Below are 14902 nucleotides of genomic sequence, written 5' to 3'. Positions count from 1 at the left end.
GCGACCACAGAGGGGACAGTTGTTTCGGAGAGATTCCACAACCTGGGAGCAGTGGTGTGGCTTTTATTTTTGATCTCGCTGATACCTGCCAGGTGTGTTTGGCCAGGGTGTGGTCAAGGGTACGACACCTTCCATGTGACATGTTAACCAATCATCTTTATATTGATAGTTGTCCACAATGGCTGAAGGTGTCCCTGCTTCAGACAGGAATGATGATAGCAAGGAAGGTGAGATACTATAATAATCCTTTTAACGTGTGAAAATCAGGCACAACCTTAGTGATATTTTTTCCTGGGAAGATGTAAAGAACGAGTTTCCCATACATCTTCATTTCCAAGTAAATCACTTCTACACCAAATTAAAAACATATCTGAACCAGCATACTGTGCATTGTCTTTGGACACTGGAAAATTAATAAACCCATGTTCTGGACACGTTGGAACAAATAAACTACATTCTGAACAATGATTTAAAAAAAAAAAATTAACAAGTCTGTGTTTGGAGAAAGGACATTAAACCACATGTTTTGCTTAAAGAGTGTATGCTGAATTTTCAACTGCTGATATTTACAATGTGTCTCTCACTGTGTCTACAGAGTCACAGCAGTAGAGTGGAAAACGTGACTCTTTCTCCTTTATCCTTAGTGACAATACATTAATAGAACAGTTTTATTTCCTTTTTAAAATTACACTTCGGCCTTTTTCAGATGCTTCTCTAAAGTGAGGCACAAAACAGTAAATTAAAGGCACAACAGACAGCAATATTATATAAATAGACATGAACACTGAAGCCCAGCTTATTTCCTTATTTGAAAACTTATTGACTGTCCATTTTCCCTCCTCCATTCCAGGTGTTCAGTATGTGAGCAGTAACAGGGCTGATCTCATTCAGTGTGTTGTGGAGGTCATGCCCATCGCTGATGAGCTGCTGCAGAGTAACATGATCCACAAGGAGACATACAGTAAACTCATGAGTCTTGGGACCAGTCAGGATAAGATGAGAGAATTGTACATTGCCCTGGATTCTGGAGGTGACAGAGTGAAATATGCCTTTTACACATCACTGATGAAGAACTGTCCTCATCTGGTTATGGATTCTGCCTCTACAGGTAACACAGTGTTTTTGTGTGTGAACATTAAAACATTTACATATCATTTGGTACTGTCTGTGTGGGACTTGTGAAGGACTTGCAGTGTTTTCTGTTTATATTTTCTCTTTTTTTCCTATAGCTGAAACCAAAATAAGATTCCATGATGATCATGGCTCTGTCAGTAAGTGTGTGTGCGTGTGTGCTGAGGCTTTGAAAATACAGATATTAAGACTAGAATCAGATGGTCTGCAATTTGTCTTAGACTTCTTTTTTCTTCTGTAGCTGAAAGCCAGAAAACAGCTCAAGATGATCTGAAAGACACTCTCAAAAAGAAATATGAATGCATATTTGAAGGAGTGGCTCTGCATGGAAATAAAATCTACATCAACAATATCTATACAGAGCTGTACATAACTGAGTGGAAAAACGAAGGAGTCAATACCGAACACGAGGTGCGGCAGATTGAGACTCAATCCAGGAGTCAAGCTACAGATGGGACCATAATATTTTGCAATGGCATTTTTAGATGCTTGACCGGTCAAAACAAATCAGTGAGAACTGTGCTGACAAAGGGCATTGCTGGTATTGGAAAGACAGTCTCTGTGCAGAAGTTTGTCCTTGACTGGGCAGAGGGAAGAGCAAATCGTGACATTCAGTTAATGTTTGTATTCCCTTTTCGGGAGCTCAACTTGATAAAAGACAAACAATACAGTCTTCTTGGGCTATTTCATTATTTTCATCCGGAAATTAAAGACAAATTATCAAGTGAGAAGGATATAAAGCAAAAAACAGTGATAATATTTGATGGTCTAGATGAAAATCGAGTTCCACTGAATTTTGATAGTATGAACTTTTGCGATGAAACAGAACCAGCATCAGTGGGTGTACTAATAACCAGTCTAATTAAAGGCAACCTGCTCCCCACTGCTCTCCTGTGGATAACCTCCCGGCCCGCAGCAGTCGGTCAGATCCCCGGAGAGTATATTGACCAGATGACGGAGATACGAGGGTTTAATGATCCTCAGAAAGAGGAGTACTTCAGGAAAAGGTTCAGTGATCAGAACCTGGCCACCAGGATCATCTCTCATATGAAGACATTGAGGAGTCTCTACATCATGTGTTATATTCCAGTCTTCTGTTGGATTTTAGCCATTGTTCTTGAGCAGATGTTGGGAAAAGACAGCAGTGGAGAAATTCCCACAACTCTCACACAAATGTACACGCACTTTCTTCTCATTCAGACTGGTAGAATGACTAAAAAGTATTCACTGCAAAGAGAGAAAGAAATGATAATGAAACTGGGCAAACTGGCCTTTAACCAACTGCAAAGGGGAAACCTAATATTTTACGAAGAGGATCTGAACACATGTGGGATTGATGTCACAGATGCTTCAGTGCACTCTGGGTTGTGCACGCAGATTTTTAAAACAGAACATTTAATGGTTCAGAGGAACGTGTACAGCTTTGTGCATCTGAGCATCCAAGAGTTTCTTGCTGCATTATTTGTGTCTGATACATATGGAGAGCACAAAAAGAATGTTCTTGACCAAAGACATTTTAGAAGATTTAAATGGCTGTTCCAAAGGAAGAACTTATTCTATTTGCATAAGAGTGCAGTGGACAAGGCCTTGGAGAGTAATAATGGACACCTGGACCTCTTTCTCCGCTTCCTGCTTGGCATTTCACTGGAGTCCAACCAGAGTCTGTTAAAAGGATTTCTGACACAGACAGAGGGAAGCTCAGAGAGTATTGAGAGCACAGTCAAGTACATTAAGAAGAAGATCAAGGACAAACTTCCTCCTGAAAGATCCATAAACTTGTTCCACTGTCTGAATGAGCTGAATGACAACACTCTGGTGGAGGAAATCCAAAGATACCTCAACTCAGGAGATATGTCAACACAGCAGCTCTCACCTGGACAATGGTCAGCTCTTGTCTTTGTTTTACTGACATCAAGAGAGAAGCGGGATGTGTTTGACCTGAAGAAGTACACCAGATCAGATGAAGGGCTGCTAAGATTGATGCCTGTGGTCCAGTTCTCCAGAACAGCTCTGTAAGTATTTCAGAGAAGGGTCCAGAAGTGATCTGGAATAATGAAGATACAGCAGCTATTAGTGAAACAGCAGTTCTTTATAGGGTCCTGCATATGGTTAGTATGTGGCTGGTAGAACAACAGTCAGCTGTAGAAGATAATAAGGTATGAGTATTTCCCTCTGCCTTGCACCCAGTGGTTCTGGGATAGGCTCCATCCCCTTGCAACCCAGATCAGGATAAGCGGTTCATGAAAATGGATGGATGACTGGTGAGATGTGTCTACATGTGACCTACAGACTGATTCATTACTTTCCAAACCAATCTAACTTTTCAGCCATTAGTGCTGACATTCACACTCTTCTGAATTACATCTTACTGTGTTTTACTACATCTTACAGTATCACTATGTCTTTACACAAGAAGTTGTATTCTCAGCTGAAACATTTAGCTAAATCAGCTTTAAACTCAGGCGTAATTTCTGAGCATGCGCTGTGCTTAAATACTTAACTGAAAGTTTTGTCAAGGATAATTCTCCTGATTTCTAAGTATACCAACATAATGATGGGTATTCTTTGAGTTGCAATGTTTCTAAGAACCTTTAATTTTCATTCGAAGTAATTTGAAGTATTTGACCTTTCCAGAATTATTTGTATCTTCACTTGACCAGTTCTGGGTGATTCCCTTACTCAAAGATATTATATCAGTATTATATCTATGTTATTAATTGTTGTCCATCTGTCTGTGTGTTTCTGGTTTTTCAACATCAGGCACTTGATGCAAGGTGACAATGGATGATCATGTGTCATTAAACGATATAACTATAACATGTCTAAACAATGCTGAAGACGGTGACGTTTGCTTATGATTATCCAGCTACAGCCATCCCAGATTTATAAAAAATTAATCTGTTCCTAAAAACTGTGTAGATTCTGAAGTTTCAGACACTGAAAGCCTGTTTCCCAGTATCTGAAATGAAAAAAAATGTATTGTGTTTCCAGCCCACTCAAAAAAACCCCAAACCAGTTTTCCCAAATATCACTGTATCCCAAATAACACACTGTAAAAAAAAAAAAAACCTTTGTGACTATCAGTGTATGATTTGATCACAACATAAAACACTTCATGATTATCATACACCGTGGTCATTAACTGTGTTTCTAGGCAGTACATTTTGGAAACTGTGTTTTCCTTAAATACATTAGACAGCAGTAAACATGAAATAATGAAATCTAAATAAATGTATATGACAATTTAAAGTGGACAAACAAGAAAATTTGCTATAACTGTCACGTTCTTCACCTCTGTGCAACAGGGAACACCTGCCACTAATCTTCAGATGCGCACATAAAAGGGGAGTTTGGAGTGCAGGAAGATGCGGAACCTTGTTCAGCCTTATTCCTCACTCACGCTCCTTCCCTTAACTCTCCTGACTTCCCAGTTTCCTCGTCCTCACCCTTGTCTTCGTCCCCTTTACTTGTTTCCCTGTAAGTTCTCCTATATCTCCATCATTTCCTGGCTCATCGCAACTTCACACCTGTTTACCGGACTACGACTCTTCAATTCTCCCAGTACAGCATTTGCTCCTCAGTGACCCTTGCCTCTTTCTTGAACAACAATTTTGGATTTCTCTCATTGGATTAAGCCTCTGCTCTGCACTTGGGTTCGATAATTCATTTCCCAGGATGGAATCATGACAATAACGAACAGTTACTGCACTCCCTAAGTAAAGAGAATAATTGATGAGAGTGAGTTGTGGTGGGTGGAGGAAGGAGGCAGTGTTTAAATTGATTTATTCAGGCATTTTCACTAATTGGTCATCTTGAACAGGGTTGTGGTGGTCCAGAGCCTATCCCAATGTCATTAAGTAAGAGGTTGAAAGGGGATAGAGCCTGGATGGGATAGCAATCAGTCACATGGAAAGAATAAGCAAACCACACACTGACTCAAACATACGCATGAATAGCTCAGGTGGCATGAGGCAGCAGTGCTGCTCGCTGTCCTACTGTGCCACACTCTCACCAACCAAATGTTATAAAATATGGAAATAGTGTCATTGCTTCATTTACAGTATTCAGGATTTTACAACAACAGTGACTGAGCTTATGTTAAGAAAGCTTAAAGTATGTACATTTAAATGATATTAATTCATTTAGCAGATGCTTTTCTTCAAAGCGAGGTACGTCTCACAATGTACGTTGAAAATGCTTGTGGACAATAATATGTCCCAAACTTTCTCATTTGGCAGCTGAAAAATGTATTTGTTCCTATTTAGGCTGAACCAGTGTGGACTGACAAAGAGATGCTGTGAAGCTCTGGCCTCAGTTCTCATCTCAGACTCCTGTTCACATCTCAGAGAGTTAGACCTGAGTGACAATGACCTGCAGGATTCAGGAGTGAAGAAACTCTCTGCTGGACTGGGGAACAAACACTGTAAACTGGAGGTGCTAAGGTCAGTGTTACAGTACCTTGGGTAATTAAGGTGTGGGCCGATAACACTGCAATGTCTACAACCGCTTGTCCCAAGTGGGGTCACAGTGAGCCGGAGCCTATGCTGCAAAAGAGGGCACAAGGCCGAAGGACAAGGGGACACACCCTGGACAGGATGGCAGTCTGCCACAAGGCACCCCAAACAGGGCTCGAACCACACACCCACCACACAGAGACAAAAATATTTGTGCGACAGACTTCATCCAGACAATGTACACTCCCAGCCAGACAGCTGCACATGGTTAAATTTTGTTACCATGGCAATGAGCACTAGGTGATGACAGTGAACAAATGTAAGGCTATGAAAAGGGTTGACTTTGAGAGCCTGAAAAAAAAAAATGCTGATGTGTTTTTGAGAAGTGGTTTGCTGCTCAGAGAGGATTGTTAGAGAGATGACATTTACAAATTAAAACATCCATCCATCTTCTGTCCCGCTTGTCCGAAGAAGGTCGCGGTGGCAGCAGGGAGAGCAGAGAGGCCCAGCTGCTCCCGTCCTCCGCAACTTCCTCTAACTCAACCTGGGGGATCCCCAGCCATTCCCAGGCCAACTGTGAGATATAATCCCTCCAGCAGGTCCTGGGCCGACCTCGGGGCCTCGTCCCAGTTGGCCGTGCCTGGTACACCCCCAAAGGGAGGCGTCCAGGGGACATCCTTATCAGATGCCCGAACCACCTCAACTGGCTCCACTCAATGTGAAGGAGTAGCTGCTCTACTCTGAGCTCCTCCGAGATGTCCTAACTCCTCACCCTGTCACGGAGAGTGAGTCCTAGCACCCTGCAGAGAAAACTCATTTCGGCCGCTTGTATCCGTGATCTTATTCTTTCGGTCATCACCCAGAGTTGATGACCATAGGTGAGGTTAGGGACATAGATTGACCGGTAAATGGAGAGCTTCGCCTTATGGCTCAGCTCCCCCTTCACCACTACAGTCCGGTACAGCAACCGTATTACTGCTGCCGCTGCTCCCAGTCTGTGGCCGATCTCACGCTCCCTTCTTCCCTCACTCGTGAGCAAGACCCCAAGATACTTGAACTCCTCCACCTGGGGCAAAGCTCTCCCCTTACCTGGAGGGGGAATACCATCCTTTTCCGTGAGAGAACCATGGACTCAGACTTTGAGGTGCTGATCCTCATCCCCACCGCTTCACACTTGGCTGCAAACCGTTCCAGTGTGTGCTGGAGGCAGCCATGTGACGGTGCCAAAAGGACAACATCATCTCCAAAAAGCAGAGACGTCACCTTTCGACTCCCACACGGAATGCTCTCCTGACCTCGACTGCGCCTTGATATCCTGTCCATGAAAACCACAAACAGGAGTGGAGACAAGGCACAACCTTGGCAGAGTCCAACACCCACACTGAACAGGCTTGACTTAATGCCGAGTATGCGGACACAGCTTTCGCTCCGTATGTGCAAGGACCGAATGGCCCGCAGTAGTGGCCCCAGTACCCCATACTCCCGAAGCACCTTCCACAGAATTTCCCGGGGAACACGGTCATAGGCCTTCTCCAAGTCCACAAAACATATGTAGACTGGATTGGCAAATTCCCATGCCCCTTCAATAATCTGTGAGAGGGTTAAAAGCTGGTCCACTGTTCCATGGCCAGTTAAAACATTGTTAAAACAGTGAAATATATTCAGTCTGTGGGCCAAAGTCTGTGTCCAATCCAGACTGCAGGGGCTTTGCTGTATTTTGGGTGTCACAGATAGTCAGAGAAAGAAGGCTGTATCACTTCTTACTGAGGGGGTAGCGAGTCCATCTAGATGACTGTGGATCAGGAGAGGTGAATCATGGGTTCAAGCTGGCTGCAGGTTGGGGTTTGATCAACTCTGCTTGGGTCCTCTGGGGATGTTGGGTCTTTCAAGATCAGACACCTTAATTCCCTGTACAGCTGCACTGCAAGATGTGTGACGTGAATTTGTGAGAATTTTTAAGTACGGTCTTCTCCCCCCCCCGCTCCCCTACCTCCCCGAATGTAATGTGTTCCAGAAAAACCTTTGTTGCACCAACTTTCATAACTCAAAGATATAGTTACTGAGGGAAAAGTTTGTATTCCTGAGCTACGCAAGTGACAACCTTTTACGCTAAAATATCACTAAACCCATTAAATGGGACATGTAGTGGGTTCAAAATTAAATGGAGAAAAAGGGAAGAGATGGCACCCGAAAATTTTTTTTTCCTTTCTTTCACATTTCGCTTGGTTGTTGCAGACCAGTTTATAATTGACCAGTGTGTGAATGCTGTTCAATAATAGATCCTGTAGGGGGTGCTGGCAGTGATAAGGAACCTCTGGTTCTGGCAAAAGGGTCAAAAGTTAAATAAAAGTCACCTCCAGAACGGGTTACATGCTAACTCGCGTCTGGTCTCCTATCACTTTTCAGTTCACTCCCACTCAGGCACCCTTGTCTGAGAGCGGGGTGACAGACACAGTTACTTCAGTAATTTACATGAGTTGTAACAGGACAAGTTCCCTTCATTATTCTATAATATTTAGAGGGTTATTTGTTCTGTCCTTCGCACACATTCAATGAATACTTTGAGAGGCAGCTAAACCCCTTCATCAACACATTGGATGTTGTAAACTCGAGATATTGAGGTCAGTACTACTGGGGAATACACACTGTACATGATCAGTAACGTGTGTATCAGTGATAATACAGTGTTAAGTGTGTGCGTGTCTCTCCCTGCAGACTGTCACTGTGTCGAGTCACAGAGGAAGGCTGTGCTTCTCTGGCTTCATCTCTGCATTCCAACCCCTGTTCACAGCTGAAAGAACTGGATCTAAGCTACAATCACCCAGGAGACTCAGGAGCAAAGCTGCTCTCTGATCTATTGGAGGATCCACACTGTAAACTGGAGACACTGCAGTATGTACTGTGTGTGTGTGTATGTGTGTGATTACTGCTAACCCTCATACATGTCACAGGACTCTGAGGTTCCACACGCACTTCAGAGACGGGTTGTGTGTGTCTCTCAGTCACTGTGTGTCCTTCTGCTTCTCCTACAGTGTGGACCATGGTGGACAGTGCAGGATCAGACCAGGGCTCCTCAAATGTAAGTGTTTTGTACTGAAGAGTTACCTTCAGATCATGATGATGGTGTGTGTGATTGGTGTGTTCTTCATCACTGCTGTGTCACTGATGTCAGGACACTTGGGAGTGTTTTCTGAAGGAGATCAGATCCACAGCCCTTGTTCACTCTGATGTTTATTCTATCCACATATAAGACTCTGCTGTCATTGAGCAGCAGCTGCTGGCCTGTATTTCCCCTGCAGCAAACACACTGTGTTCTGCTCTACAGACACACACACATAGCTATTGTATACATGAGTGAATTTTATATTATTTACCTGTTTTCTTCATTTCAGTATGACTTTTTCTAATGTCTTTCACTGTGAGGTGTGTGTGTGACATGTTCCTGTGTTGCAGTTGATCTTTTCAAGGTTCTTTAACATTTGAAATAACAAAACAGATTAAGTTTAACAAGTTGGTTTATTTTAGTTCTCACCAGATGTTCTCCATCACAGATGTAAACCTCTCCTGTGTCTTTTATACTGCTCAGCCTGTCTATATCCTTGTACAAGACCCACAGACCTTCCAATGAGGCACAATAACTTTAAAAACTTGGTTTATTACAGTTTTCACCAGATGTTCTCGATCACAGATATACACACTTGCACATGTGTCCTGAGTCTTTTTATACCGCTCAACAGACACAAAACACATACACACAGACCTTCCAAGATCTCCACCCAGTTGCACTTAAATGGAGTTTTACAAGTAGCACAAACACACTGTTCTAGAATCTTCTGCAGCACAAGGCCCTGTGCTTAAGGAGGGTCTCTGCCTTGACCAACCAAATAATACACTTCAGTTGTTGAAATAGGGGGGCATGGTGGCGCTCTGGGTTTGGCTGGGTCTTGCTCTCTGGCTGGTCTAGGGTTTGAGTGCTGCTTGGGGTGCCTTGCGGCGGACTGGCGTTCCGTTCTGGGTGTGTCCCCCTCCAGCTTACCGTGACCCCTGCTTGAAACAAGCAGTTTCAGTCAATGTGTGTGTGTGAGTTGGTGAAATATAGAAATGTCCCAGATATAAAACAAGAAAAATAAAATGACAATAAATCATATCAGTTTGTCTGATACAGATACCAATAATGCAGTTTCAGGCAGTTACATTAACAGGGTTTAGTGAAATTTGTGAATTTAGAGGAAGTAATTTAGTGAAATTTCTAAATGGAATTTCTGAAGTTTCTATGAAATTTACATCGCTTTGGAGAAAAGCATCTGCTAAATGAATACATGTAAATGTAAGTTTGCGTTTAATCTGGAAATTTAACACAATTTTTACCGTCTTTTAATGTGTGTTTCATCTGCAGACTCTTGCCAGTTCACACTAGACCCCAACACAGCAAACACACACCTGTATCTGTCTGAGGACAACAGGAAGGTGACATGGAGTGAAGAGGAACAGAAACATCCTGATCATCCAGACAGATTTGACTGTTGGGAGCAAGTTGTGTGTGTAGAGAGTGTGTCTGGTGGCTGCTACTGGGAGGTTCAGTGGACTGGAAATGGGGCTGTAATAGGAGTGACTTATAAAGGAATCAGGAGGAAAGGAAAGAGTGTTGACTGTCGGCTTGGATACAATGAGAAGTCCTGGGTTCTGTTCTGTTCTGATAGGAGTTACTATGTCAGTCACAACAACATACACTCTGCCATAGCTGTACCCCCCGCCCACAGAGTAGGAGTGTATGTGGACTGTGTGTCCGGCGCTCTGTCCTTCTACAGCGTTTCCTCTGGTGAACTGACTCTCCTGTACAGGTTCTCCTCCACATTCGCTGAACCTCTCAGTCCTGCGTTCAGGGTTTGGGGCTCAAACTCCTCAGTGTTCCTGTGTGAGATGGAATAGATACCAGTGTCCTGGGATTTAAAAGAGCTTTTAGAAGAGTTTATGTAAAAGGGTTTTCATACACAAGTGGACAACATGGGATTAGAGGGAATGGACTTTCATAGGATACACACTGTACAAAACACACACACACACACACACACACACACACACACACACGGCTGTCTCTGAGGCAGAATAGCACCCCCCCCCCGTGCATGGTGTTACATTCACGTGGCCTCTGACCCTTAAATCAGCCAGAAGAGGAAAAGCATGTGTTTCTACAAAACATGACTGATCCAGGAGAAGAAATACTTGCAGTCATCACTAGCAACAGTCATCACTAATAACTGTACTGACAGTCATCAGCACTGATAACTGTACTAAAGACATCAGTGCTAACGATCATCACTAACAACATCACAGCAGCAGAACCTAGGGCAGGACAGCGGGTGTGGCCAGTGGAAAAGGGGTGTGGTCAACCAGTCATAACCAACTGTCAAATGGAGGTCTGAAACATGGAAAATGCTTGCTATTATTATTATTGTTGTTGTTGTTGTTAATAATCCTTTTCATTCATCTGTTCCCCAACACTATTCACACAAGCCACTGTGTGCTACTTCTTCTTACACAGTGTGTGTAAAACAGCGGTGCGACACACACTCCCTCGGAATTAATGACATTTTCTGTCTCGCATTTTTCTCCAAGGCATCTTACAGTGTGGAGTTAGCGCTGCACAGACCTACTTACCCTGCTGTGCCCCCTACTGTCCCCACTCATGTCATACATGCAACTCCATTCACATACAGACTGTATATATATATATACACACACACACACACAGTGCACCAGTGATTCTGAGGTCCTTTAATCACTTTGTTGCAGCTCCTCATCTGTAACATTTTCTTCTGGTCTTTCATTGACTGTGTTTAATCACAACATTTGTTTTACACACTGGGCTGTGAACCTTCACTGTCGGGGGTTAACACCTGATGCTGCTGCCTCAACACAGCTTCACAGCTGAGCCCGCTGCATACACACTGTGAGGGGACACACTAAATTCTCTGCGAGGGGTCACAATGAATACACTGAACACGCTGCGAGGGGACAGACTGAAGACAATGAACACACAGTGAAGGGATATACTGTGAGAGGACACATTAGACATGCGGCGAGGGAACACACTAAACCCACTGTGTGGGGACAGACTGAACACGCTGCGAGGGGACACACTACGAGGGCACACCCTGCAGGGAGACACACTCTGTGGGAACACACTAAACATGCTGAACACACAGCAAAGAGACACACTGGACATGCTGAGAGTGGACAAACTGGAGACAACAACAGACCCTGGAAATTCAGATAAGATGTCTGAAAGGTCCAGAAGATCATATCTGAACAGTTACACTCACTGGACTGGATGTGAAGATAGACAAAGATGTGGAGCTCAGTGAAACACAAAAGCAGAACTAGTTCAACTCAACGACCTGGTGGTCCATGTGAAGAACACGTGGACAGGGAAGAGACCTGCGGGAGAAGGTCCTGCAGGACAAGAGCTCTTTGAGCAGGTTAGAAGAGGCACAAACCCATAACCACATGGTCCAGGAGAAGAGGAAGGTCTCTTTGTTCTGGGGAAAGCACCAACATGGAGGCTTCAGCTGTTCCTCTTATCTGTGGAAAGACACACCTGGAGGAGGGGTGTATCCCAGTTGGAGCTCTGGGAACCAGAAGGGACCAGGAGGAACCAGGTGCAGAAGAATTCATGCGCTCAAGACACTTGTCCTGTCTCCTCAGAGCAGAGAAACACCTGGAGGAACAACAACAGCTAAACTCCAAGGTTTCCTCTTGCTTCCAGGATCGCTTGCACTTGCATGGCTCCGTGGATGTGGGGCGTGTGCGCAGTTGTTGGTTTCGGCAGCTGGGAGCATGTGTAGGTGAGGCTCAGGCCGCAGGTGACGAGACTCATGTGCAAGCACAACGAACATGGCTAATGAATGTGTTTTATACATCCTAAACTTTTGTGTCACTTTATATGTATATTTGTATAATTTTTTTCTGCGCCCGTTACTTTTGTTCTCTCTTCATTCACATGACCAGCAATCATTTCACTCTGCACCAGACTTCATGTTCTATGTAATGATTCATAAAGTCAAATTTGTCATTTCCACATAAAGCAGTGAAATAGTGTTTCTCCCATCTGCTGATTGGAATGAGCTATCTGTCACAGACTGAGCTGTGACAGGCAAGTTGGTAGCAAGGAATCAATAAGATGCCGGCAAAATACCATCAATGAAGTGCTGAACCTTGTTGCTGCTGTTGCCTGTTTGCATGCATTTCACTTTGTACTGCTAGACTGTTTGTTTTGGTCCAGTATTCCACTTAACACTTTCTGTTTGAACTAGATTGGGTGCCAGGAAAGGCCTACCGGTATCTGTCTGTCATTGACTACTGGCGTTTCTTTTAATGAAGTATGACGGGTACATGCAATTGCTTGTGAGAAGTAAATGCATTTATTGTTTTTAAAAATCATTTCTGTAAACCTTTTGCTTACCATTCAGCTATCTGGCATTCTGTGGCATTTGGTACCTTGTATTGCAAACCAGATGGAGTGAACCATTTGGGGTATTTCTAGGTGGGAGTCCTTGGGAGCAACCAACTTGACAGGGGTGTTTTACAGTGCAATGTAATAAATGTTTTTATAAGTTGTATCATAAGGATATTTACAGTAGAAGAATGTTTTGTATGGCTTGTATGTGTCTGTATTTATGTTGGATGTAATTTTTGGGGAAATGCACTTCGGAATAAGTTGAGGCTGTTATGGTGTGGCCAGAATGGCGGAGTTACTGCTATATAAGCTTGTGTTAGGTTCCTAATGAGGTTGCCAGTTAATGCAAACTTAGCCAATGAAGCAATCACACAGCAAAGAGGTGTATTGTGGTAAGGAGTTAAGCCCATGGCTCATAGGCCTTATGTTCTTTTGTAATTTAATGTTTGTTTTTGTACTTGGTTGGGACCAATGTGTTTTGAAGAACATCTTTTAACTAAAGGGAAAAATAAACCTTTTTGGTCCAACTACCTCAATTCTCCACTGCTGCCTCCATCTGTTGTCCATCTTCTCACAGGATCTGTATTGCTTGGATCCAGTCTGACTGGCTCCACCTGGCTGAGGAGGAAGAGCAGTAGCAGTGCCTCCTAGTGGTGAGTCTGTTCACAGAACAGCAGTGCCTCCTAGCCATGTATCTGTGTTTGTGCCACTGCTGCTTACCTGTCTACCTCGTTCACCTCACCTGTCCTGCATTACCACACTGTGCTGCAGCTGAAAGTATGTCATTGCTGTACACAGGTTATCCACTCCCCACCCACACTGTATTACATTTAATGAAGCTATTAAAAATGAACCAATTTTGGACACAGTGGCTATTTCTCAGCACTAAAATGCCAGTACAAGGACCAGGGACAGAGTCCCATCAAATAATCCTTCATAAATTCACAACATAAAGAATAATGACATCTTTGTCAGTGACAACAAATACCCAACAAAAACTTCTATACATCTCGCACACATATCTGGCAGCTTTTACCATCCAATCACTGACATCAGTCTTGGACTAGCTGATGAGTCATTTACCGCACCTGCTGTTAAGTCAGTGCTGAAATTACCACACACAGCATAAAAATCTTAGCATAGTTACAACCCTGGTGTAACGGATCAGTACACATTACTGTCAAAGTACCACTTAACGAAAGCATTTGTCCCACATGTGCTGCAGTACACTGTTTTGCCACATTTGAAGTACACAACTCAACCTCAAATGCTCAAGAAGAAAGCCACAGAGGTGAGCACTTGTTCTGTATCAGAGTCACTCTGGAGAGTGTAAGGAGGGGGAAACTGCCCCAAAAAAGTGTCTGAACAGGTAAGAGAGGAGCTGTGTATGTTTGTGTTCCTGTATAAACTTGGAAAAATGATGAATCTTCAGTCTATTGCGCTCTCCAGAGAAATATTTATTTGATGTGGGTTGGGATGCAAAGTGAGTTTTTACAAATTTTCTTGGGGAAATTAGATTATGTGGTGAACTGGAAGGTCACAGTGACAGACGTACGTTCACTGGAAAGTCTACTAGAAGTTTATTTGTGACCAGAGTCCAGCAGGAGAGAACAGACTCACCTGAACCCAGCTGTGTGTCCATGAAGAGTGACTGGTCAATGGATCTATGTATTAAATTCCAACAGTGACAGGTTTCTACAGATGGAAGGTAGATGTGTTTTCAACCAAAGATGTAACTTTTGAGCTCTTCGTGTTTATGAATCATGTACAGATATTTTTGTCCATATTTGAGTATACTTAAACTGTCTTCAACAGAAATCAGCTGAAGAAATGTAACTTAATGCATCAACAGGTGGATTTG

At 43.3% G+C, this 14902-nt stretch overlaps 1 protein-coding gene across 1 annotated transcript; it reads left to right on the top strand.

Moving 5' to 3' along the window:
* Positions 1 to 1068: 1068 nt before the first annotated feature.
* Positions 1069 to 10960, top strand: LOC108932021 (NACHT, LRR and PYD domains-containing protein 7-like). The gene is made up of 7 exons (XM_029253238.1): positions 1069 to 1108; positions 1230 to 1271; positions 1373 to 3143; positions 5397 to 5573; positions 8301 to 8477; positions 8618 to 8664; positions 9982 to 10960. Exons 1-7 carry the CDS (start codon positions 1090 to 1092, stop codon positions 10512 to 10514), a joined length of 2766 nt encoding a protein of 921 aa, XP_029109071.1. The 5' UTR covers positions 1069 to 1089; the 3' UTR covers positions 10515 to 10960.
* The last annotated feature ends 3942 nt before the right edge of the window (positions 10961 to 14902 follow it).

Source organism: Scleropages formosus, chromosome 6, assembly GCF_900964775.1.
Source record: "Scleropages formosus chromosome 6, fSclFor1.1, whole genome shotgun sequence".
NCBI lineage: Eukaryota > Metazoa > Chordata > Actinopteri > Osteoglossiformes > Osteoglossidae > Scleropages > Scleropages formosus.
Note: the sequence above shows the minus strand (reverse complement) of the source record. Positions and strands in the feature narration are given on the sequence as shown.